At 42.7% G+C, this 23927-nt stretch overlaps 1 protein-coding gene across 8 annotated transcripts in view; it reads right to left on the bottom strand.

The window, feature by feature from the left end:
• Positions 1–23927, bottom strand: part of LOC118394681 (disks large-associated protein 1-like) — a 130961-nt gene that overhangs the window by 7434 nt on the left and 99600 nt on the right. For 7 of the 8 annotated variants that reach the window (XR_008065212.1, XR_008065214.1, XM_052463776.1 and 4 more), the window contains exons 4-6: positions 20788–21014; positions 15866–16061; positions 14156–14396 (exon numbers count right to left, since the gene is read on the bottom strand). Coding sequence is in view for 6 of the 8 variants with exons in the window: in XM_052463776.1 (XP_052319736.1) it covers positions 14156–14396; positions 15866–16061; positions 20788–21014 (664 nt within the window). In the remaining 2 variants the exon portion in view is untranslated. The remainder of the gene's footprint in view (positions 1–14155; positions 14397–15865; positions 16062–20787; positions 21015–23927) is intronic. The other variant, XM_052463778.1, reaches the window with a different exon arrangement.

Raw genomic sequence — 23927 nt, 5'->3', positions numbered from 1 at the left:
CCTGCATTGTCTTGGCTGTGTGCTTAGGGTCGTTGTGCTGTTGGAAGCTGAACCTTCTCCCCAGTCTGAGATCCTGAGCACCCTGGAGCAGGTTTTCATCAAGGATCTCTCTGTACTTTGCTTCGTTCATCTTTCCCTCGATCCTGACTAGTAATCCCAGTCCATTCCACTGAAAAACATACCCATATGTGTGCCTTTCCAAATCATGTCCAATCAATTGAATTTACCACAGGAAATTGAAGAAACATCTCAAGGATGATCAATGGAAACAGGATGCATCTCAGCTCAATTTCGAGTCTCATAGCAAAGGATCTACATACTTATGTAAATAAGGCATTTCGGTTTCTTTATATTGATTGAATTTTCCAAAATGTCTAAAAACCTGTTTTCACTTTGTCATTATGGGGTATTGTGTATATTGCTGAGGATTTAAAAAAAGTTTTCTTTCATCCATTTTAGAATAAGGCAAGTAACATAACAAAATGTGGAAAAAGTCAAGGGGTCTGAATACTTTCCCAAAGGCACTGTACAGTACAGAGAAAAACGTTGTACTTCTATCCATAGAAACATCAATACAGGTCCAATTGTACAAGAAAAATGCTTTTCAATTGAGTTCTTAAATGAATGTTTCACTTGTGAGAAATATTGGGATCGTCTCCAGCACATATTAGATATTTTATTCCATGGCAAGCTAACAAAGTGAAGTGTCTGTGGAGGAATGATCCATGTAGGGCGGCAGGATACTTATGTTACGTCGATGGAGAGAGTCTAGGCCCAGCCCCAGGATTCTGTCTGCTTTGACAAGTACTTCAAAACGCAAACTCTGACAGGACTGAATAAATAGCACCATGCCCTCAGACCACACAGAAGCAAAGAACAGTCTCTCTCTCTCTTTATCTCTCATACACAGACACACACCAACTCATGATCTCTTTTGACATCGCCACTTCTAAAACTTTGACGATAGAAATCAACTGTATGGCTTTGTTTTTGATGAGCGATGGCTGGCAGGGAGAGGGAGAAGGAGCACAGACACCACCAGCTCTGACAAACTGTGGAGTTTATTAGTGTGTAGCAGTGACCCCGCTGCACTCCGCCCCCTCTGTCCCTGGACCCCCCCCTGGCCCTGCTGCCTGTACTGTATCTATTACACACACACCTGAATAATCTATAGCTAATAACAAAACCAGAATTTGTCAAACAAAGCCTATTGTGCTGTAGAGACAATACTCAATACAGAATACACATAATATGCTGTTAGGTAGAATACACATATTATGCTGTTAAATCAATAGCCTCCTAGTAGCAGGTCCTTCCAGGGTTGTGTATGACATATACTCCCCTCCATATGCATTTGGACAGTGAAGCTAATGTATTCTTAATTTGGCTCGATACAACACCATTTTGGATTTGAGCTCAAATGTTTCATATTTTTATTTTATTTTTTATTTCACCTTTATTTAACCAGGTAGGCTAGTTGAGAACAAGTTCTCATTTGCAACTGCGACCTGGCCAAGATAAAGCATAGCAGTGTGAACAGACAGTACAGAGTTACACATGGAGTAAACAATAAACAAGTCAATAACACAGTAGAAAAGTCTATATACATTGTGTGCAAAAGGCATGAGGAGGTAGGTGAATAATTACAATTTTGCAGATTAACACTGGAGTGATAAAAGATCAGATGGTCATGTACAGGTAGAGATATTGGTGTGTAAAAGAGCAGAAAAGTAAATAAATAAAAACAGTACGGGGATGAGGTAGGTAAAATTGGGTGGGCTATTTACCGATAGACTATGTGCAGCTGCAGCGATCGGTTAGCTGCTCAGATAGCAGATGTTTGAAGTTGGTGAGGGAGATAAAAGTCTCCAACTTCAGCGATTTTTGCAATTCGTTCCAGTCACAGGCAGCAGAGAACTGGAACGAAAGGCGGCCAAATGAGGTGTTGGCTTTAGGGATGATCAGTGAGATACACCTGCTGGAGCGCGGGTGGGTGTTGCCATCGTGACCAGTGAACTGAGATAAGGCGGAGCTTTACCTAGCATGGACTTGTAGATGACCTGGAGCCAGTGGGTCTTGCGACGAATATGTAGCGAGGGCCAGCCGACTAGAGCATACAGGTCGCAGTGGTGGGTGGTATAAGGTGCTTTAGTAACAAAACGGATGGCACTGTGATAAACTGCATCCAGTTTGCTGAGTAGAGTGTTGGAAGCTATTTTGTAGATGACATCGCCGAAGTCGAGGATCGGTAGGATAGTCAGTTTTACTAGGGTAAGTTTGGCGGCATGAGTGAAGGAGGCTTTGTTGTGAAATAGAAAGCCGACTCTAGATTTGATTTTAGATTGGAGATGTTTGATATGAGTATGGAAGGAGAGTTTACAGACTAGCCAGACACCTAGGTACTTATAGATGTCCATATATTCAAGGTCGGAACCATCCAGGGTGGTGATGCTAGCATTTAAGAGTAGTTGGAGGCCACGGAAGGAGTGTTGTATGGCATTGAAGCTCGTTTGGAGGTTAGATAGCACGGTGTCCAAGGACGGGCCAGAAGTATACAGAATGGTGTCGTCTGCGTAGAGGTGGATCAGGTAATCGCCCGCAGAAAGAGCAACATCATTGATATATACAGAAAAAAGAGTCGGCCAGAGAATTGAACCCTGTGGCACCCCCATAGAGACTGCCATATGAGGCGGCAGTATATAATGTCACCTTTTACTTGAGGGTATTTTCATACATATCTGTTTTACCATTTAGAAATGAACACTCTTTATGTATCTAGCTCCCCATTTGAGTTAAAAATATGTTTTTAATCAAATTCACTGTCAATGCTACATCAAGTTTGCGACTATACAAACTTGTTGGATGCATTCACACGTTGTTTTGGTTGTGTTTCAGCAAGTGAATTGTTAATAAATGTATTGTGTCATTTTGGAGAAACTTTAATTGTGAGTAACAATAGAAGATGTTTCTGAACACACATACCATGGTTATGGATATGATTATGGATAATCATGGTAGCATTCACATTAATGTAGAAGTGTTCAGAAAGTTACAAAAGACACAAAGACCATTGACCCACCCACCCGACAAAAAACAAACCTCCCATTATTGGTAATGGTGAGAGGTTTTGTTTTGTTGTAGCCTCTAACCTTCTCACTCATCATTATTAATTAATTAATTACTGATTTGTCTTAATCATGGCATTATCTGGATTAATTCAGAAGTGTTCAGGAACATCTTATCTACTCACTGAGAAAGAAAATTACACCAGTCATCACTCAGTTCCTATTGGGTAAAACATGACCCAAAAGTTTTTAGGACTATCCAATCTAATCATCACATTAGGAATGGCGCACGTGTGCAGATGGTTTAGGTTCCATGTAGCCCTGCTCTGTCTTACATGGAACCCTAATCGGCTGCACGCGTGCGCCATCATGCATAAATGTATTTTGTCTCCCCACACCAAATGCAATCTTTTATTTATTTACCTTTATTTAACTAGGCAAGTCAGTTAAGAACAAAGTCTTATTTTCAATGACGGCCTAGGAACAGTGGGTTAACTGCCTGTTCAGGGGCAGAACGACAGATTTGTACCTTGTCAGCTCGGGGGTTTGAACTTGCAACCTTCCAGTTACTAGTCCAACGCTCTAACCACTAGGCTACCCTGCCTCCCCGATCATGACACGCAGGTTAAAATATTAAAACAAACTCTGAACCAATTATATTGATTTGGGGACAAGTCGAAAAGCATTAAACATTTATGGCAATTTAGCGAGCTAGCTTGCACTTGCTAGCTAATTTGTCCTATTTAGCTAGCTTGCTGTTGCTAGCTAATTTGTCCTGGGATATAAACATTGAGTTGTTATTTTACCTGAAATGCACAAGGTCCTCTACTCCACCAATTAATCCACACATACAACGGTTAACTGAATCGTTTCTAGTCAACTCTCCTCCTTCCAGGCTTTTTTCTTTGACTTTATATTGCAATGGGCAACTTTCATTAATTACGTGCATTACCCCCACCGACTTATTTCGTCTTTCAGTCACCCATGTGGGTATAACCAATGAGATGGCACGTGGGTACCTGTTTAGGAGTTGCAGGACTTGCAGCGTGATCTGCGTCAGAAATAGAACTGACTTCTATTTTAGCCCTTGGCAATGCAGAATAATATTGAATGATATAGATATCTAAATTTATTTTGCAACGCCTCGTAAGCGGTATAGTCAGCCTGTTAGAGGACAGGCTGAATGACACTGACACTACCAAGAAGACTAATCAATCCCGGCCAGATAACTAGTCTCCATTTCACGGACAGGCAGCACAGATCTGTGTGTTCCCTCTCTAAAGGCTCACACATCACACCGAATGTGGATCTAGCGTTCATCTGCAAATTTTCTCAGCGCACTGTGTGTTAGTGACCACCCAAAATTGTACGTGTGATTCTACATGTAGAATCGGTGCGCAGTCGGTTCACAAATTACGTTCAGCGATGTTAAGTACTTTCAACCAGCAAACACCATTGGTGTGTCTGAGCCCTAAGTGTGTGTGTTCCCTCCCTTATACACAAGAACAGACCGAAATACAGAGATGGATGTGTGATATAGCACACGAGCTATGTGGAATTCTTATTTTTTTGTATTCAGCCATGCAGGTAGTGTAGGTGGAAGTATGTAAATTCTTGTGAGTCATATCGTATGTCTGTGTTTATACGTTGCACATCTGGCTTCAGGGAAGAGAACACTCATTAGCTAAGTACAGTGTTATGCACCATGATCTAATCAGGATCTTCCTACAGTGGAAACAACAACCACAGCAACAACAAACATGGCTGCTTACAAAACAAGTGTTACTTGAGTTATTGATACCATCCTTACCTTCACTATTCTCTGTCACCAGCACAGTGTGGAAATGAAATTAAGATATGATTCAATTAAGATATAGGTAAGAACCCAAGAGAACGGATGGAGAACTTGAGTGTGTATGACTCAGCGTCTTTTTATTGAGAGAGAGAGATAATCCATCATAATTGCGTCAGTAAGAGCTAAATATGAAGATGTAGGAGTAGGTCACATATGCTATAAACCACGCTGGAGGTTACTGTGGACCAGGGCATCCATTGTAACACAAAGTACCATGACAACCATTTTACCATGACAACCATTTCCCTTTAATTGCCCACAATGTCGTCACTTTCTTCTCTGTGCTGTGCCTCTATGCACTGTATCTTTTTAAAGATCTCCATGGTACTGTACATGTTCTGGTTCACGATGTGAAGCAGAAATAACATTAGAAGACTTCAAAACAGCCCCAATCCTCCAAGGCCACTGCAGGAATCTATGTAAGGATCCGCTTTAGCTCCATAAAGCCATTGGACTAACTGCTAAACATGTACTGCAGTGCATAGTAAAGATGATCCCATATTAACCCATGTAACATGCTTACAAACCCTGTAATTCAGGAATCTAATGCCATTCCTTAACCATTTTCAAATAATAATAAAAATCAACTTCTTCCCATATGCATCTCATCTCGTCTGTTCCAGTCTGCAGTAGGAAGTAGCTGTCAACAGATTCACAGTTTCAGCAGAATATTCAAGTATTCCTTGACAGGGTCAGAGTGGAGGCAGAACCCCTCGTGTGTGTTGGCACACGCAGCGTCAGCGGAAGGAAAGACGGGCTCATTCATGCCCTTCTAGGCTGGAGGTTAACTGTGGTTGACAGACAGGCAGGAGCCAGGGCAGGGCCGGAGGGTGATGAATGAGGCCTTCTAGCCGTAGAACACAGATGGGTCATTCACCAGCGGTGTTACTCAGGCTGCCTTGGGGGAATGATCTCAGTCCATGGTGGACTTCTTTCTGGGAATGAGGCATGGAGACAGGCCCCACATGACTCCGATCTCCAGCTATAACCAGTGTTGTTTACACTGTACGACAGCGTCTGAGGAAATAATAGTCGAGGGTAAGATGACGGCTATTTGTATTCTACTACCGTGCTTGGCTTGCTGGAGATGAAGGTCAATATTTTTAAAATAGTTTGTAAGTGTAAATGCATTGCCTCTTGAAGAATGTATTATCAGCTGGCAGTTGTAGAAACACTGTAAATGTCGCTGAAACACCTGACTACACTAGAACAACTAGTGCTTTGAGAGTGCTTTCTTTCCCAAAACACTGATCCCTACACTGAGTACCACCAGTACCTACACTCTATTCTCTAAGTCCAGGGGACATCCTCTTGTAACAGCTCTGACTGCACAACTCCTGAGCTGTAACAGTATCCCCTCCTCATTTCGCTCTTTCTCTCCTCCTCGCTCACTCCTCTGCTGTATGTATGAGCCAGCAGGAGTCCTAGGGCTCAGCTTGCACCAGTATTACACAGATGTCATGTACAATCACCCATATCTACTCTCAGCAGCAGCAGCACCCACACCCACTCACCGCTACACACCAAAGGCCTCTTGGCATCCCATCATCTTAGCTGTTTAGGGAAACACGTCAATCACACACATCAGTCTCACAGATTAGTAAGGATGGGAGGATGGATGGAAAACACTTTCACAAGTATCATGGGATTAAGAAGCTTTATATCTGATCTGCCGCGTACCGTTTGGAAAAATATAGCCTCGCTTTCCAGGCTTCCTCAAGTGATTAACAAGACTTGGAAGGATGGCATCACAAGTCTAGTAAAATATGACACAAATAATCAGGAATCACATGGTAATTCATCAGATAAACAGAATCAATTTTATCTGACCTACAAGGATTCCTTGTAAATTGCATTCACCTAAAATAACCTAGAAACCTGAGTTACAACTTTGAACTATGCCCATCTCCTGCTTTCCATTCCCTTAGGCAGATGGTATGTCTCAGGGAGCCAGACTCAGAGCCATGTACGAGGGGTAGAGGTGCCCTCTGAATGTCAGCACCAACACTCCTCCCCATTAACTCTACCATAAGACTCTCTCTCCTCTCTCTCTCTCTCGTACAGCAGTGTATAAATCTCTCACAGCACCATGGCGATGAGCCATCACTGGGATCGCCCCCTTCCTCCACTGCACACCAAGCGTCAATGTCAGGGCCTCACTCTGATGAGCTTGGCTCTCTTATTTCTGTCTCAAAACATTGTGGACTTTCTTTTTCACAAAACCTTGAAGACCAAAAACATTTTCCTCTCAAAACATTGTGGACCAAACCCCTTTTCCTCTCAAAACCTTGTGGACCAAACCCCCATTCCTCTCAAAACCGTGTGGACCAAACCCCTTTTCCTCTCAAAACCGTGTGGACCAAACCCCTTTTCCTCTCAAAACATTGTGGACCAAACCCCTTTTCCTCTCAAAACCGTGTGGACCAAACCCCTTTTCCTCTCAAAACCGTGTGGACCAAACCCCCATTCCTCTCAAAACCGTGTGGACCAAACCCCTTTTCCTCTCAAAACCGTGTGGACCAAACCCCTTTTCCTCTCAAAACATTGTGGACCAAACCCCTTTTCCTCTCAAAACCGTGTGGACCAAATCCCTTTTCCTCTCAAAACCGTGTGGACCAAACCCCTTTTCCTCTCAAAACCTTGTGGACCAAACCCCCATTCCTCTCAAAACCGTGTGGACCAAACCCCTTTTCCTCTCAAAACCGTGTGGACCAAACCCCTTTTCCTCTCAAAACATTGTGGACCAAACCCCTTTTCCTCTCAAAACCGTGTGGACCAAATCCCTTTTCCTCTCAAAACCGTGTGGACCAAACCCCTTTTCCTCTCAAAACCGTGTGGACCAAACCCCTTTTCCTCTCAAAACCGTGTGGACCAAACCCCTTTTCCTCTCAAAACCTTGTGGACCAAACCCCTTTTCCTCTCAAAACCTTGTGGACCAAACCCCTTTTCCTCTCAAAACCTTGTGGACAATTTCTGTTGAACTGTGTTATTAGGAGAAGAGTCAACAAGGTTTTCGGAAGAAAGGGTTTAGGTTCACACGGTTTTGTCAGGGCTGTACGCTCCGGTTTGATTCCCTATTCTGTCTCTATTCCTCACAAAACAGCTTATGACGTTGTTGCAGCTGTTTTCAATTCACACACAAGCTTATCAAAGGATGTCGACGCCCTGTGTTCATATTAATATAATTATATATTTTTAGGCAGAATTATCTACAAAAAATGTAACGGCTTGTCTGCCTTTTTGAAATGGGTGGGGAAATTATAAATGGTGGGAAAGTAGGATATCAGAGATGCAGATAAGTCAAAGCACAGAAAGGGGAAGTGATTTGCATGGGCTTTAGATGTCTTAGCCTGGCTCTTAACTGAGGGTGACCTCTTTCAGGGCCATGCTCCCCTAATGCCTAATTAATCTGCTGCCTCATTAGAAATCTTCTTCAACTGCTTTTATTTGATGTGGACAAGGACGTCATAGGACAGATTATCAAGAATTGATGAAAACGTATCATACATAGACAATAACATACCTGTACAGTACGGAGTACAAAGAACACATATACTGCTTCTGTGCCCACATACAATGAAACATAGTACCACTCTCAAGCCCATTATCTAACATGCAAAGTAGATTTCGGCATCATGTTCAAACTTATGAGAGCAGCCTCTGATCCCCCCCCACAACTCAAATGTGGACAGGACGCAAATGCCAGCTTGATGTTTTCACTCAGACCCAACGGCCATCGTGAAAGATCAAATATTCCAGAAACTTCCCTCCACACATTTTCTCATCTAGGGTTGCAAAGCTACCGTTAATTTACCAATGTTAGTGGAATCTTCAGTAATTAACAGGTAATCTATGGTAACTTTGGCAATTTATACTTGAATAACTTAAAAGAAATGTATTCATATATAGTATTCTTTTTTTTTTTTTTTTTTTACATCTGTGTCCATATAGACCATATGGTCCAAGAGAAATTTATCCAATTAATGAGAAAATTATCTAATCAACAATGGCATTATTTTTTATTAACTCTGAAACTATTTTTTTCTCGACTGCCACCAGTTTGGCACATAAACATTTACAACAAAGACATATTGACATCGTGAAATAAATAATGTGTATAAAATAAATAAAATATATTTCACACGTTTTTCTTTCTCTCTCTTTTCTCCACTCGCTCAAGCAGCTCTCCTGTGGGTCCAGCCCATATGTCTGCCTTGACTACCCCCAGGTGCAGAGCAGCAGGATGGAAAGTAGCGAGCGCATATCTTCAGTCAGACATGCAGCACCAGCAAAGAGTTGGAGGTAGAGTTAAAGAAAGCCCTTATTATTTATCTGTTTCAGATGACTGTACCTATGCATCAACTATGCATATCTGAAGTCTTTGTTGTTGCAGTACTGAAGCATTATACGTTTTAAGAGCTAAACGAGAACTTAATAAGCAACTGGCTCCTTTATTTTCACAAGACAACTCAACATCAGTTAGAGAGATCTGTCCTTAGCAGTTTTGTTATTATTTCATTCTACCTCTGCATGGTAACAGTACTTTCATGATTATCTATAAACTCAACAATTATTTTCAAACTACATGTTGGTTTAATTTAAAATATGGCAAAATGATCCTGATGATAATTTCCTGGGACTACAGAGATGTCTCTTAACGTTTCATCCTGGGAGGTCAAACAGAGCCTTGCTGTCAGTGGATTGCCACTAGGAGAACAAGAATTCCCAGAGGAACAGTCAAACTAGGTTGCAGGAAGTACAACTCAAATCAGCACTGACACCTGGGACTCATCTGATGGGGAAGTCTCTAAGTTTGATAAAGTCATTTGAAGCATTTCAGTGAATTTTATAAAAACAATGACATTTTTTAAAATAAATAACTTGATAAGTGAATTTTAGAGGGTCCTTATCATATCACACTTTTTCTCTGAAAATATTGTATTAATTACAGAAATGACAGAAAATGTGTTTTTTTCTTGTAAGGATTTTCTTCAGCTCCATTAACCACATTTGAGAAATTAGTGCCATTTCCAAGCCTATTACACACACCAGCTCGGATTTAAAATGTTCTGTATATAACAGTGATTTAATATACCAGGGAGAGACAATCATGTTCCTCATGCTGGACTGGACCAGGCAAGCAGCCATGTTTTGACCATAGCACCAATAAAAGTAATCTCCTCTCAAAGAGATACAGTGGTGATAGGCCTCAGGCTCAGCTCTACTCCTGCTTAGCATCCTCAGGCTTAGTGCTGCTATGATTGTGTGTTGTGTGAGGGTGGTGTATGTTCTGGGAGTCAGGTGAACATACTGTGATCCTGTGGAGAGAGTCTTTCTTGACATTGACCTTTGCTGGTATGTGCTGCCCTGACAGTGTTGGTACAGTAGATCAATGTGCGTTGTGAAAGTGATAAACACAGACCTGTGGTGCTCTTGAGCGTCTCCATAGTGGTGGTGGTGTGAATTATAGGCGTTCCAGGGGAGACATTGACCTTTATTGGTCTATGCAACGCTGACAGTAGTGTTTGTTTTTGCTCTTGAGGGTCTAATCGTGGTGGTGGATTGAGAAGACACTTCCTTTTGCTACAGTGGTATGACAGAGCAGTGCGTGTTTTGACTCGCCAGACAAACAGCGCAACAGATCAAATTGTATTGGTCACAAACATATTTAGCAGATGTTATTGAGGGTGTAGCGAAATGCTTGTTTTCCAACAGTGCAGTGCAGAAGTATCTAACAAATCCCAACAATACACACACATCTAAAGTAAAATAAGGGAATTAAGAAATATATAAATATTAGGACAAGCAATGTCGGAGTGGCATTGACTAAAATACAGTATATACATACTGCTTTACTCATTTCATATGTAAACATTATTAAAGTGACTAGTGTTCCATTATTAAAGTGGCCAGTGATTCCATGTCTATAGGGCAGCAGCCTCTAAGGTGCCGGGTTGAGTAACCGGGTGGTATCCGGCTAGCTAACAGTCTGATGGCCTTGAGATAGAAGCGGTTTTTCAGTCTCTCGGTCCAAGCTTTGATGCACCTGTACTGACCTCGCCTTCTGGATGGTAGCGGGGTGAACAGGCCGTGGCTCGGGTGGTTGATGTCCTTGATGATCTTTTTGGCCTGTGACATCGGGTGCCCCCGGTGATGCCTTGGGCAGACTGCACCACCCTCTGGAGAGCCCTGTGAATGCGTGCAGTGCAGTTGCCATATCAGGCGGTGATCCCATCTGTAAAAGTTTGAGGGTCTTAGGGGCCAAGCCAAATTTCTTCAGCCTACTGAGCTTGAAGAGACGCTGTTGCGCGTTCTTAACCACACTGTGTGTGGGTGGACCATTTCAGATCGTCGGTGATGTGTTCGCCGAGGAACTTGAAGCTTTTCACCTTCTCTACTGTGGTCACGTCAGGAGAGTGCTCTCTCTGCTGTTTCCTGGAATCCACAAGCATTTTTTTTTTTACCCCCTTTTCTCCCCAATTTCGTGGTATCCAATTGTTAGTAGTTACTATCTTGTCTCATCGCTACAACTCCCGTACGGGCTAGGGACAGATGAAGGTCGAAAGCCATGCGTCCTCCGAAACACAACCCAACCAAGCCGCACTGCTTCTTAACACAGCGTGCATCGAACCCAGAAGCCAGCCACACCAATGTGCCGGAGGAAACACCGTGCACCTGGCGACCTGGTCCAGCCCGCCACAGGAATCGCTAGTGCGCGATGAGTCAAGGATATCCCTACCGGCCAAACCCTCCCTACCCTGGACGACGCTAGGCCAATTGTGCGTCGCCCATGGACCTCCCGGTCGATGCCGGCTGCGACAGAGCCTGGGCTCGAACCCAGAGTCTCTGGTGACACAGCTAGCACTGCGCCACCCAGGAGGCCTCTAGTCCACAAGCATTTTGATGACGTTGAGGGAGAATTTATTTTCCTGGCACCACTCCGCCAGGGACCTCACCTCCTCCCTGGAGGCTGTTTCATCATTGTTGGTAATCAGGACTCCAACTGTTGTGTCATCTGCAAACTTGATGATTACTTTAGAGGAATGTGTGGCCATGCATTCATGGGTAAACAGGGAATACAGGAGGGGGCTGAGCACGCACACTTGTGGGGCCGCTGTGTTGAGGATCAGCGAAGTGGAGGTGTTTCCTATCTTCACCACCTGGGGGCAGCCCATCAGGAAGTCCAGGACCCAGTTGCACAGGGCAGGGTTCAGACCAAGGGCCCCGAGCTTAATGATGAGCTTGGAGGGCACTATACTGTTGAAGGCTGAGCTATAGTCAATGAACAGCATTCTTACATAGGTATTCCTCTTGTCCAGATGGGATTTGGCAGTGTGCAGTGCGATGGCATCGTAGGTGGATCTATTTGGGCGCTATGCAAATTGAAGTGGGTTTAGGGTGTCAGGTAAGGTAGAGGCGATATGATCCTTAACTAGCCTCTCAAAGCACTTCATGATGACAGAAGTGAGTGCTATGGGGTGATACTCATTTAGTTCAGTTACCTTTGCTTTCTTGGGTACAGGAACAATGGTGTAAATATTGAAGTGGGGACAGTAGACTGGGAGAGGGAGAGATTGAATATGTCCGTAAACACTCCAGCCAGCTGGTCTGTGCATGCTCTGAGGACGTGGCTAGAGATTCCATCCTGGCTGGCAGCCTTGCGAGGGTTAACATGTTTAAATGTCTTACTCACGTTTGCCAAGGAGAACGAGAGACCACAGTCCTTGAGAGTGAGCCACATCAGCCACTTTGTTATCCTCAAAGCGGGAGAAGAACGTGTTTAGCTTGTGCGGGAGCAAGACATCGGTGTCCTCAATGTGGTTGGTTTCCCTTTGTAATCCGTGATTATCTATAGACCCTGCCACATTATCTATAGACCCTGTGTCTGAGCTGTTGAATTGCGACTCCACTTAATCTCTGTACTCACGTTTTGTCTGTTTGATTGCCTTATGGCGTGAATAACTATACTGTTTGTATTCAACCAAATTCCCAGTCACCTTGCCATGGTTAAATGCGGTGGTTCACATTTTCAGTTTTGCACAAATGCTGCCATCTATCCACGGTTTTTGATTTGGGTAGGTTTTAATAGTCACAGAGGGAACAACATCCACTATACACTTCCTGATGAACGTGTTCGTGTTCACGTCGATGTTGTTCAACCTGGAACATATCCCAGTCCACATGATCAAAACAATCTTGAAGAATGGATTCCGCTTAGTCAGACCATCATTGAATAGACCGTAGCACGTTTACATCCTGTTTGAGTTTCTGCCTATAGGAAAGGATGAGCAAAACGGAGTCATGATCTGATTTGCTGAAGGGAGGGCGGGGGAGGGCCTTGTAGGCTTTCCGGAAATTGGAGTAGCAGTGGTCAAGTGTTTTAGCAGCGCGAGTACTACAGTCAATGTTTTGATAGAACTTTGATAGCGTTTTCCTCAAATTTGCTTTGTTAAAATCCCCAGTTACAATAAATGCGGCCTCAGGATATGTGGTTTCCAGTTTGCACAAAGTCCAGTGTAGGTCTTTGAGGGCCGCCGTGGCATGACCGAAGAGAATTGTCTTGGGAGGTAATACAGTCGGCATTTGATTGTGAGGTATTCTAGTTTGGATGAACAAAAGGACTTGAGTTTCTGTAGGTTATCACAATCACACCATGAGTAGTTAATCATGAAACATACACCCCCGCCTTTCTTCTTCTTCCCCCGGAGAGTTCTTTATTCCTGTCTGTGCAATGTGCTGAGAACCCAGCTGGCTGTAAGGAGGGGGTCAGTATATTCGGACAGCCATGATTCCGTGAAACAGAGTATGTTACAGTCCCTGATGTCGCTCTAGAAGGACATCCTCAGAGACTGAACATTAGCGAGTAATATACTCGGCAGCGATGGATGGTGTGCACGCCTCCTGAGTCAGACTAGAATTCCACTCCGTATACCTCTTCTCTGTCAGTGGAGTTTTGGAGCAGCCTCTGGGATAGGTTCAACTGCCCTGGGGGGTACGAACAAAGGATCCAATTCGGGAAAGGCGTATTCCTGGTCGTAATCTTGGTTACCGCCGCTCTGATATCCAAAAGTTATTTCCGGCTGTATGTAATAACAAAAAACTTTCTGGGCTAATAATGTAAGAAATAAACTCAAAAAAACTAAATACTGCAAAGTTGCTTATGAGCTAAAAGCAGAGCTGCCAGACTGACCTGTGACTAATCCGTGTGTATTGTAAGAGTGATTAACCAACTGACCTGTGCTGCTCTGGATGGTCCTGACAGTGGTGGTGGTGGTCCTGGGGGGTGAGGCGGGCAGCAGAGACATCCCCTCATCCTCGGAGCAGCCCTGGTCCATGGCCCTCACATAGCTGTGGCTACGCATGCGGAAGCAGCTCGGCATGGGCAGGTCCAACGCATCCATGGCCTGCGACTCCATCTCGCTGAACATCTGCTCACACACCTGCTCTATCTGCCCGTTCACCTCCACCTCACTCACCTGCAAGGGGACAGGGATTGGGGGACGATGGGGGAGAGAAAGGGGGTGCAGCACAACCAGATATCAAAATATCAGTATACTAATCCTAACCTGGGAAACGCACCATAGAATAGCCACTTACCTAGAGTTTAATAGCCGTTAACATTTAACGCTGAGGAGCAGAGTAAACATATCTGGAATCATTAGGAGAAGTAAAGGGAGAGAACTACAACAGAAGAAGAGGAACCACAAAATAGCAGTAACAAGAGGAGGAAGAGTCGGAGGGAATGGGAGAGTGAGGGTCAATGTTAATTGGAGAACAAGCAAGTGCAGTGCCTAGAGAATGTTTGGGATGAGGAGGTGGCTTTATTCAGGGTCTGAACCAGAGTTAGGCATTCCCTTCTCAATTTGTCTTTCCTCAAATCCTGGCATACTCTCTCCTCGACTGCATTTCAAAAAACATTGGAGGAAAAGGGGGAGTAAGAGGGGAGTAACCTTGGATCTTCAAGAAAAGACTAATTGAGAAAAAGCCCTAGTCTATGAGGGTGAGGGGGTCTTGCAGTGGATCAGCACAGAAACAGAGGATAATGGGAGATGCAGGGGATGGGCCTGACAGTAGGTAAGACGAGTACCAGAGCATCTAAGATGGTTCACTAACATACTGTAGGTTTAGGTGGGATAAGGAGGGTTTGGATACAGTCTAAAGCATACCACTCCTACACAAAAAGATGAGAGCTTGAGGCGCTTTTGGCAAGACTAATGCTGAGATGTTTTGTAATTCCATCTGATTTTCACTGATAACTGAGGGAGGGTATTAAAGAAGAAACAGTTGGTGAATACTGATCCTTTATCCAAATATTTATTGCATTTTAGTTTGGGAGATGATTGTTCAGTGAGTTATATTTGTAGTTTCAGACATGAAAAGCAAAGGGCATATTGATTTTGACTGATTTTGGGTGACTTGTTTACTCCGAAATGGAATGTCCTTGGAATAGTTGAACATCAATAAGAATATGGTACGATACTTTGATTGTTATCTTTGAATCAATCTTTGAATCAAAATTATTTAGCTGAGAGTTAACATGAAGTAATGTGCATGACATACAGTACATTATGGAAGTCATATGATAATGGCTTATTTTTTATTATAATTTATTCTGTTATGCTATCTTTGAAATACTATGAAACAATTCACAACCGGCTTAGGATTTTTACACTGGTTGTAAAGGCAGACAACCGGAGCATTTTTCCTGTATCAAAATTCGTGAGATTTTTAAATGATAAATGGAACGGTAGTTTCATTTGGCTTCTCCTCTTAGGTTGACTCTTGATGTTTGAGGGCTGAACATTGACATTGGTTTGAAATAAAAAATTCATCTCATCACTGGAGAGATGAATTTGTGGCTGAGTTAATGGCTGACTGGACGTGACTTTCCTCCCTTGCACAGACGTAGCACCAGAGATGGTGACGTAATGCCGGGAGCACCAACCTGGCTGATGGTGCTCATTGCCCTCATGTAACTCTCGTTTCGCGAGCGGTATTGGGGTGAGGAGAGCAGCGCTTTGGGGTCCAGGAGCCCTTTGGGGTCCAGGGTGTCCAGGCTCCTATTGATGGAAACTTCACTCACCGCCCGCAGGTAGCTGTGGCTCCTGATCTGCAGCTTCGGAGAGTGTTCGTTGGAGATCCTGCCAATGAAGACAAGTCAACAGAGTTCAAACAGGTGTTAAAAATATACTTCTTGTTGTTAGCCTGATCCCAGATCTGTTTGTGCATCTTCCCAACTCTTTGTCACTCATTGTGAGTTTGTGTGACATTGAGATGGCAAGATCAGGCTACTCTGATGTCATGGGCTCTCATAAATGTGGACGTCATTGATGCATGTTAGTTATAGTCTGATTCACTGTGATCAGCAGTCAAAGGTATGGTGCAGTAGTTATGTCTGATGGACAGATCAAAGAGAGACATTTCTGGAGCACTGGCAAGTTGTACCGGTGTCATAATTATAGTTTCATGAATCACAGCAACAGACTGGAACATTGTATGAAACAAATATTTTTTTCCACACTAAGAATGTTTCTTTAACATGCTGGGCTCTATTTTAACACAATGGTAAAGCTAAGTGCAGGCGGTAACGCTATAGATTCAGCCTGTGTGTCAGAAATATTTTTAGCTATTTTCACGATTACAATTAACGGCGCGAAGGGGCTGGGTTTTGATGAATAAGCAAGTTGTGGGTGTGTTGAGGCTTGGCCTCTCACCGGCCAATCACAACCTGCTCCATGGCGAAATACTGTATGTGGTAGCTTTAAGTTGTGTATTTACATAATTGTATGTATTGCCCTGGAATGAACTCCAATTCGAATGTTAGTCCGTTATAGTTTGATAAATGGCTTACAGATGTAGACCTGTCTTTGCTAAATACGTTAACTTGAACCCATTTGCACTGTTCTAAGTAATTTCATGGCTTCAATAGCATTCACACTGATATATGGGCTAGGCATACTGTAAATTGGATTATGTCTGAGCAAAAACATGACAAACATTGTCAATAAGCAAGATGAAATTAATTATTGATAAGGCCTAAAAAGAGAACAACAATAAAAAGTTTAAAAACAAAACAACTCGTTTTAAATAGGCTATGTCACACTTACAGGCACCATAATGTATCCCTGTGGACATATAATATTAAAACAGCGAAGACTATGGAGGGTTTTACACACATCCAAACTGCTCTCAGTAGCTGGACAAAGATCCAATATAAAGAGAAAGGGAGAATGTCCACTGACCGTTATACTGCTCCCAAATAGGCCTAATTTATGAACATAATCGGAAAAACATCTCACAGATCTGATCGCATTCACACATCTCCAGAAGTTCCATAAAACCAGGGAGATTAATCATTCTAATAAGTTTGGTTGTAATACATTGTAACAAAGAACAAGCTGTTTAAAAATACAACAATAAATACATGTAATGGTATCATAAAATGGCCAGGATATTAAAAAAAAGACAGGCATTGCTGTTGAACCAGCCTTCATTATAGTAGGCCTAAGGGAGTGCTTGGGTTTTGAACAGATGGAACGTAAAACAAGCCATTTTTACAGGTTACAGATAACTTCTAAATACAAGGTTCATCAGTATTCACCCAGGTACTCATCTCTCGTTTCATGTTGGGCATGGACACATATCATGGAAGGGGTTTTACGCACGTCCAAAACGGGACCTGCATGGATAAAATAATGTGGGCCTGCCTACAATGCATAGATAAAAAGTGAATATCAGCTCACTGTTTTACTCCTCTCAAACGTCATATTTTAATAAAGCTTTGGTGATTAAGATTTATTTCCAAGCGGTCTCAGGAGCCAAACCCTTTATCGACAGTCGACTACTTTGAGATTGCATTAGGCAGACAAAAAAAGCATTCATTGAGAGGGTGGGAGGGTGCACCAAAAGCACTTTAGGCTACTCTTGTTTCATGTGCATATGGGCAGTGTGCGTCACGGCTGAATAGGCTAAGTTTCCGCTGTCAAAATTCATGCCATAACCAGCTTTGGGTTGGTTTTAAATATCCATATCAGCGCTGCCAGAAATTAGCACTTTGGATCATGTTTTTAAGGACACGCCTAAAATATTTCTACCCTGCCCATCTGAGCGCAAGCGAGCTAAAATAAGACAGGTTAATTGCTGAACCTGGCGTTAGAGCTGGAAAATGTCAGAGCGCCAATTTTTACATGACGAAATTGCAAACTAACGTCCGTTTGACACTAGCGCCGCCTTAACACCAACCGAAAATAGAGCTCGCTGTGTCTCATTTTCACCATAAAACAAAATAAAACCAGGTGAAATTAGATCGCAACAATGTGTCTGATCCCCTCTCATCAAGACTGGCATGCTCAGTGCACGTCACGTTCACATCAGATTTGCTTAAACCTCAATCTGAGAAGTTAAATACATCCAACGAATCTCTTGATTGATTGACTTGATGTTTGTCCACTCTGCTCCTTGCATGTATTATAATATGCATGGTTTTAAAATAGACCCTGGTTCCAGCTGCAAAGCCCTACCTCCATTATGCACTCTCCCATAAAGCAGGTCGAGCCAGCCAGCGACCACAGTGCTGAGGAGAAACAGCTAAATTCACTTAAGGCCACCCACGCAACACTCTAAGCAGCAGCAGTGAGGGAAGCCAAGCAGACAAGACAGCTAGGACAGTGCTGGGTTGGGTTGGCACTTGAGAAACTCTGTGTCTAAACTCGGTCTGCTCTGCTGCTGCAGCATGGTTCATTCGGTTCAGAAGTTTCTACTGAAACTCCACTGTGGTCCAAAAAGCCTTCTGGGAGCTGGACTCCGAATCCAGCAGAACAAAAGAAATTGAAAAAGTTGGGACCTAAAGTGCTTGAAGGGCCAAGCTGCGGATTCCTCGGTGTTTGGCTCTAAAGGGGTTTGGTTATGCCTGATGTCACTGAAGCAGAAACATTTTGGCTTATTTTACACCAATCAGAGTTGGGGTTGTGTCGTCCTTTGACATATGTGCTGCGTGCTCTCCTTCCTTCACATTAGCCACCTCTATGACTATCACTGTACTGTCCTATCAATGGCATGAAATAGCACTGCGTCATAAATGGTATTGCAATCAATGTTCACAGTAGTACAGTAATTGTACACCATGTAGTAGATCTCACAATATACTTGATGCATTATGGCAAATAAAAACACAAACCAACACACTGGTCATTAGTCATAAGACTCTTGATCATTCCAAAGCAAATGATATGAGACAGCAATGGGATTCATGACAAAGCATATTTGTGTCTCTCTGGTATTATATCCCTATGATTTATTGATTACCATTTGGTAACAAGAATCACATGACTGTGGTGCATTATCTAACAAGCACTGAAGGAAAACAGGTAAACGTCAAGAATACGCACGCACAAACACAGAAATGTGGGACACGTACAAAACATTGACTTATCAAACATTACCATAACATTATCAATAAATAAATCCAAACCGGCCTATACAATAACTGCATCAAAATGGAAATAACATAAATGAATGACACATACCCTCTGCCTGTAATCCAAGTCAGACAAAACAGCAATGAGGTTCCATTCTGTGAGTGCAGCACGTTTAAAGAGAAGTCCCCAGGCTAATTAATGTAATTACTCACCATACCTTCTCCAGCAGTGTGGGTACTTAGAGATAGAGACATGCATGGTGTGTTTGAGGAGAATCTAATTCATATCCCTGCGGTTAGTGAAAGGTCCAGGGAGCCTAGATACTACTGTAGGCCTATGTCATAGAGGGACAAAGAAAGAAATGCCAAACTATTAAACTATCTTCTTTTGTGTAATAAGTCAACCTTGTTCTTGTTGATTGGGAAGGTGATTTATCAGTGTAGATTATCACATCATTACTCCACACAGTGAGTGGAGCAATAGGCTGCACCATGCGTTTACACAGGCAGCCCAATTATTATCTTTCTTCCACTAACTGGTATTTTGACCAGTCACATCAAGTCTGTTGTTTCAGTGCTGACCTGATTCGTCAAAAGACCAATTAGTGAAAAAATATATCAGAATTGGGCTAACTGTAAACGCAGTCCGAGGGCCTGCCAAACTGTTTCTAGCACCTAGTGGAGTTCAGAACTGGAACAACTAGGAGAGGCACAGTACACTATCAAAGGCCAAGGAGCATGCAGACCTTCAGATAAAAAGCTAATTACAAGCAATGTTCAGAAAATGGATCACAGTCAGCCATGATTTCCACTTATGTTGTCCTTCAACCAATGCCTTTAGTGAAACGTTTGTCAAAGATCCCTTTCACATTTGCATTGAGATGATTGTGTTGCTCAGGGATTGACAGATTTGTTCATTGTGCACATTGCAATGAACCAATACGACTAGAATTAAGATCATTAACTCAAATGTTAATTTACACAGTAAAACATGTAAAACGAGGAGAACATTACATTCATTTCCCCTGGTGTTTGAAACGTTAATACTCTTTACTCATCGAGTGGAAAAGGATGCTGAGGGGATGTATAAGCACCAGGCTGGGTTGTCTTTTGACTTGGATGGCGCCTAAATAAATTCACAAATGCGAGCTGTACGCCCCAGATATGTCAGAGTGATACTGAAGGCTACGAGCAGCCTCTCTATATAATGGTATCAAATTATCCACCACTCGAAGGGAGTCAAAAGTACCATTAAAGCTGGAGGTTGGAGAACCTCATCCTGTCACTGTTGTCCGATTTCTTCACGCTATGCTTCTACACCACTGCAGTAAAACATTCCAGTAGGTACATCCCATGCCCCAAAGAATTCAACATCATAAGAACTATGATAGTTAGTTACATTAATTTAAAGTTAAAGTTATTTTAAAATGAGTTAAAGAGAGGAGTCTTACTTTAAGGTGGTCATTTCAGTCAGTGATGGCTGGGTGGCTTTGAGATAGCTGGCCCGTCGACCTTGGGCCTGGATCTTTGGACACAGCTTAGGACTTTCTTCTGAGTCTCCGCTGTCTTCATCCTCTGCCATAGCCTTCACGTAGCTGCCGCTGCGCATGCGCCGACACGGGATATCGTCCTCCTTCCCCTCCAGAGGTGAGAAGCCACTCCACTCATCCTGGGGCACCTGTGGGGATAGGGAAGGTGACAACAGGGCTTCAGGCACCTCCATGGATGACTGCATGGTGCCATGTACCATCCACCTGGTCCAGTCCGGCAAACGAGGCGTCACAACAATATCCAACACAGTCAGATGCGCCTCTATTTATCTCTCTGTCTCGTACTGAGCATCGAAGGTAATAGGTAATTAAGAGACTGGTGTGAGTTCGCATGATTACACTTAAAACCCTTTCCTGACAACCTGGGCATCTGTTAGCTTGGAGTCTCCCTATGGGCACAGCCTTATTAACAGGATGCTCACAAAGAACTAGGGTGTCAGGGTGGTATGACATTTTAATTAATCTGACTGGCTACTATTGTGGGTTAAGGAAAATAAATGATTGAAGAAGAAACAATGAGCTAGCCATATATATGGGCAAAACTAAATATTATAACTAGGGCACAAACACAACCTGAACTGAATCTATTATAAGTTGCTTAATAATAGATGAAGTACTAATATGAATAAAACTAAATCCACTCCTCCATACTGAGAGGAATTATGGCACCCTTGGCTCAAAAAGGTTAATTCAGACACTTTGAAAACATTTGTTACCAGAGAGTATCAATTTATCTTCCAATGATATACCTCATTTGGGTAGTTAGCATTGAGCATCCAGAAATACTTTGGAGACTAAGTTGATGCTGGAGAAGAGAGAATCCCACTCCTCTGAAGTCTTAGTAATTACATGAATCACTACAGAGGGCGAGGAGCCTTGGTAACTGAGGAAAAAGCCAGAGCAGAGCAGGCTAGGATGCTAGGGCCTTTGACGTAAGAGCAGAAATGAGCAGGTTGTATATAAAAGGAGGCTGTGGAGGCAGAGCGACTCAACCGCCAAGCGGCTCTATGCCCACACACTACAACACAGTACACACCGTGCTTGTGTTGCCTGTTTCCCCTGCTCGTCACAGAAATAGGCCTATCTTCACAAGTTCACACAGACCCACATGTACCTTAGCTACCATACTGGATGTGTTCAGTGCTTTGTTGTTATGATAACTCCACTATAACAGCTCTGTTTACTTTTATCTACTGTACCGAAATGGTCAATGCACATGGTGTGGGGCTGAATAGTTCAAGATCTGAATGTTGTGTTGCTTGGCTACTGCGGTAGCAAATAATTTATGAGTTATAAGAATATGTCAGTAATTTAGTACTGTATGTTTATGTATTTGTCATTGGGTTAAACCTGTTGAAGTTTTTGTTTGTGCATATATGTACAGAATACAGTATCCATAATACTTTAGTATACATAACTCAACAAATCTACTCACAACATAACATTGACAGCAAAATAACTACACTAATTTAGAAGTTTTGATTTCAGAAAAGCTGCATAACATTTTGGGCTTCAATTCTCCCATGGCACTGAACTTACGGACATAACTGGTCTCCATTTGTACTAATAATGCAGCCACTGCTATCCTATCCCAGCATTCAACTCAAACCTGCCAATAATGTTTCTATGGTAACAGGGTAACTATATTACAGCAGAAAAAGATTGCAGGATATGAGGGAGTAAATGGGAAGGAATCATCTATGCAGACCAATACTCCAAGTCGGTATTCACGTAATAAGAAGGAATTCCACTCGACCACGCAGCACACAAATTGGGAAAACAAACATTCTTTCCTATTGACCCCCATTGTAAAAGAGTCAAATTTGTCGCTGATCTATTGTTATACAGAGATAACAAGACATGCCGGAAAGCTGCTGTGTTGTTCCAACGTCCATGCAAACAGGTTAAATAAAATCCCGAACTACGGTTCGCAATGCTCCCACGTAGGGAAATAGAGCCTGCCAGAAGAGCCCTGAGGGTTCAGGCTATTGGGAGAGTGGGAAATGTGGGGACCATGTGTCCAAGTAGGCTTCACATACTGTAGCTATGTGTGTGGAAAACATTTCATCACAGGTAAGACATTTAACTTGTTTAGTATAGTCCGTTTGTAACGCCCTTCACTACTTGCAGCTGTATAGTCTGTTTGTTTGTGTTATTGGTCTTGGCTAGCTTAATGTTCGGGTTGGTAGCTAACTAGCACTCACTCACGTGAGTGCTAAAGGTGCATGAGGGAAGCCAAACAATTTTCAGTAGTTAGAAAACTCGGGAGCAGGCAATGTTAAAAAGTAATCTTTAGTCATGTTCTACTTTTCTTAAATGTAGTTTTGTAATTCACTAAAACAAGCAGACAAGAAAATTGTGTTAGAAAAAGGCGAGATATTTGCTGAGAGCCAATGGGGTAACCTAGGTTACCACAGGTTATTTTCTGTAATTCTGACTACTGAGTGTACAAACAGCAAGTTACAAGTGACTAAATCATATTTGTGTGTGTTCAGACAGCGGTCATCTGCTGACAAGGCTTTGCTAGTTGTCATAGTAACAGGTGTGTGCGCAGTGGTGTACGTTGATTGATGGTGGTGCTCCTGCTTCCTATCCCTCACAAGTGATGTAGCAAGCTAAGGTGACAACATTGCCTGCTATGGACGTTTCGCAGTTGCTTTGAATGTTCAAAATCATTGTGTAATAAACACTTTTAAAGCCTCAAAGGATAAGATGATCCAACTTTCAAAACGAGTCCTAGCTAGGTAGCTTTCTAGCACATTCAATAATTTGTTTGTGAAACATTAACAAGCTAGTTAGCTTCTACATGTTCAATGCCAAATAGTCTAAAAACCACTTGAGGGCAAATAAATTAGAATGGACCGCTCAGAATTCAAGTCACATGGCCAGGAATCAGTTTGGGATCTGACTTCAAACCACCTAAAAAAGGTGAAATGAAATGTGGCTTGAAATATCTGATTCCATGTGCTTTTTGGCTGTTCAGACTGCAGGGAAAATAACATATTTGAATCGGATATGCAAATAAATAGGATATTTTTATT

The sequence above is a fragment of the Oncorhynchus keta genome, chromosome 15 (genome assembly GCF_023373465.1).
Source record: "Oncorhynchus keta strain PuntledgeMale-10-30-2019 chromosome 15, Oket_V2, whole genome shotgun sequence".
NCBI classification, from domain to species: Eukaryota; Metazoa; Chordata; class Actinopteri; order Salmoniformes; family Salmonidae; genus Oncorhynchus; species Oncorhynchus keta.
This window is presented reverse-complemented; position numbering and strand designations above follow the sequence as displayed.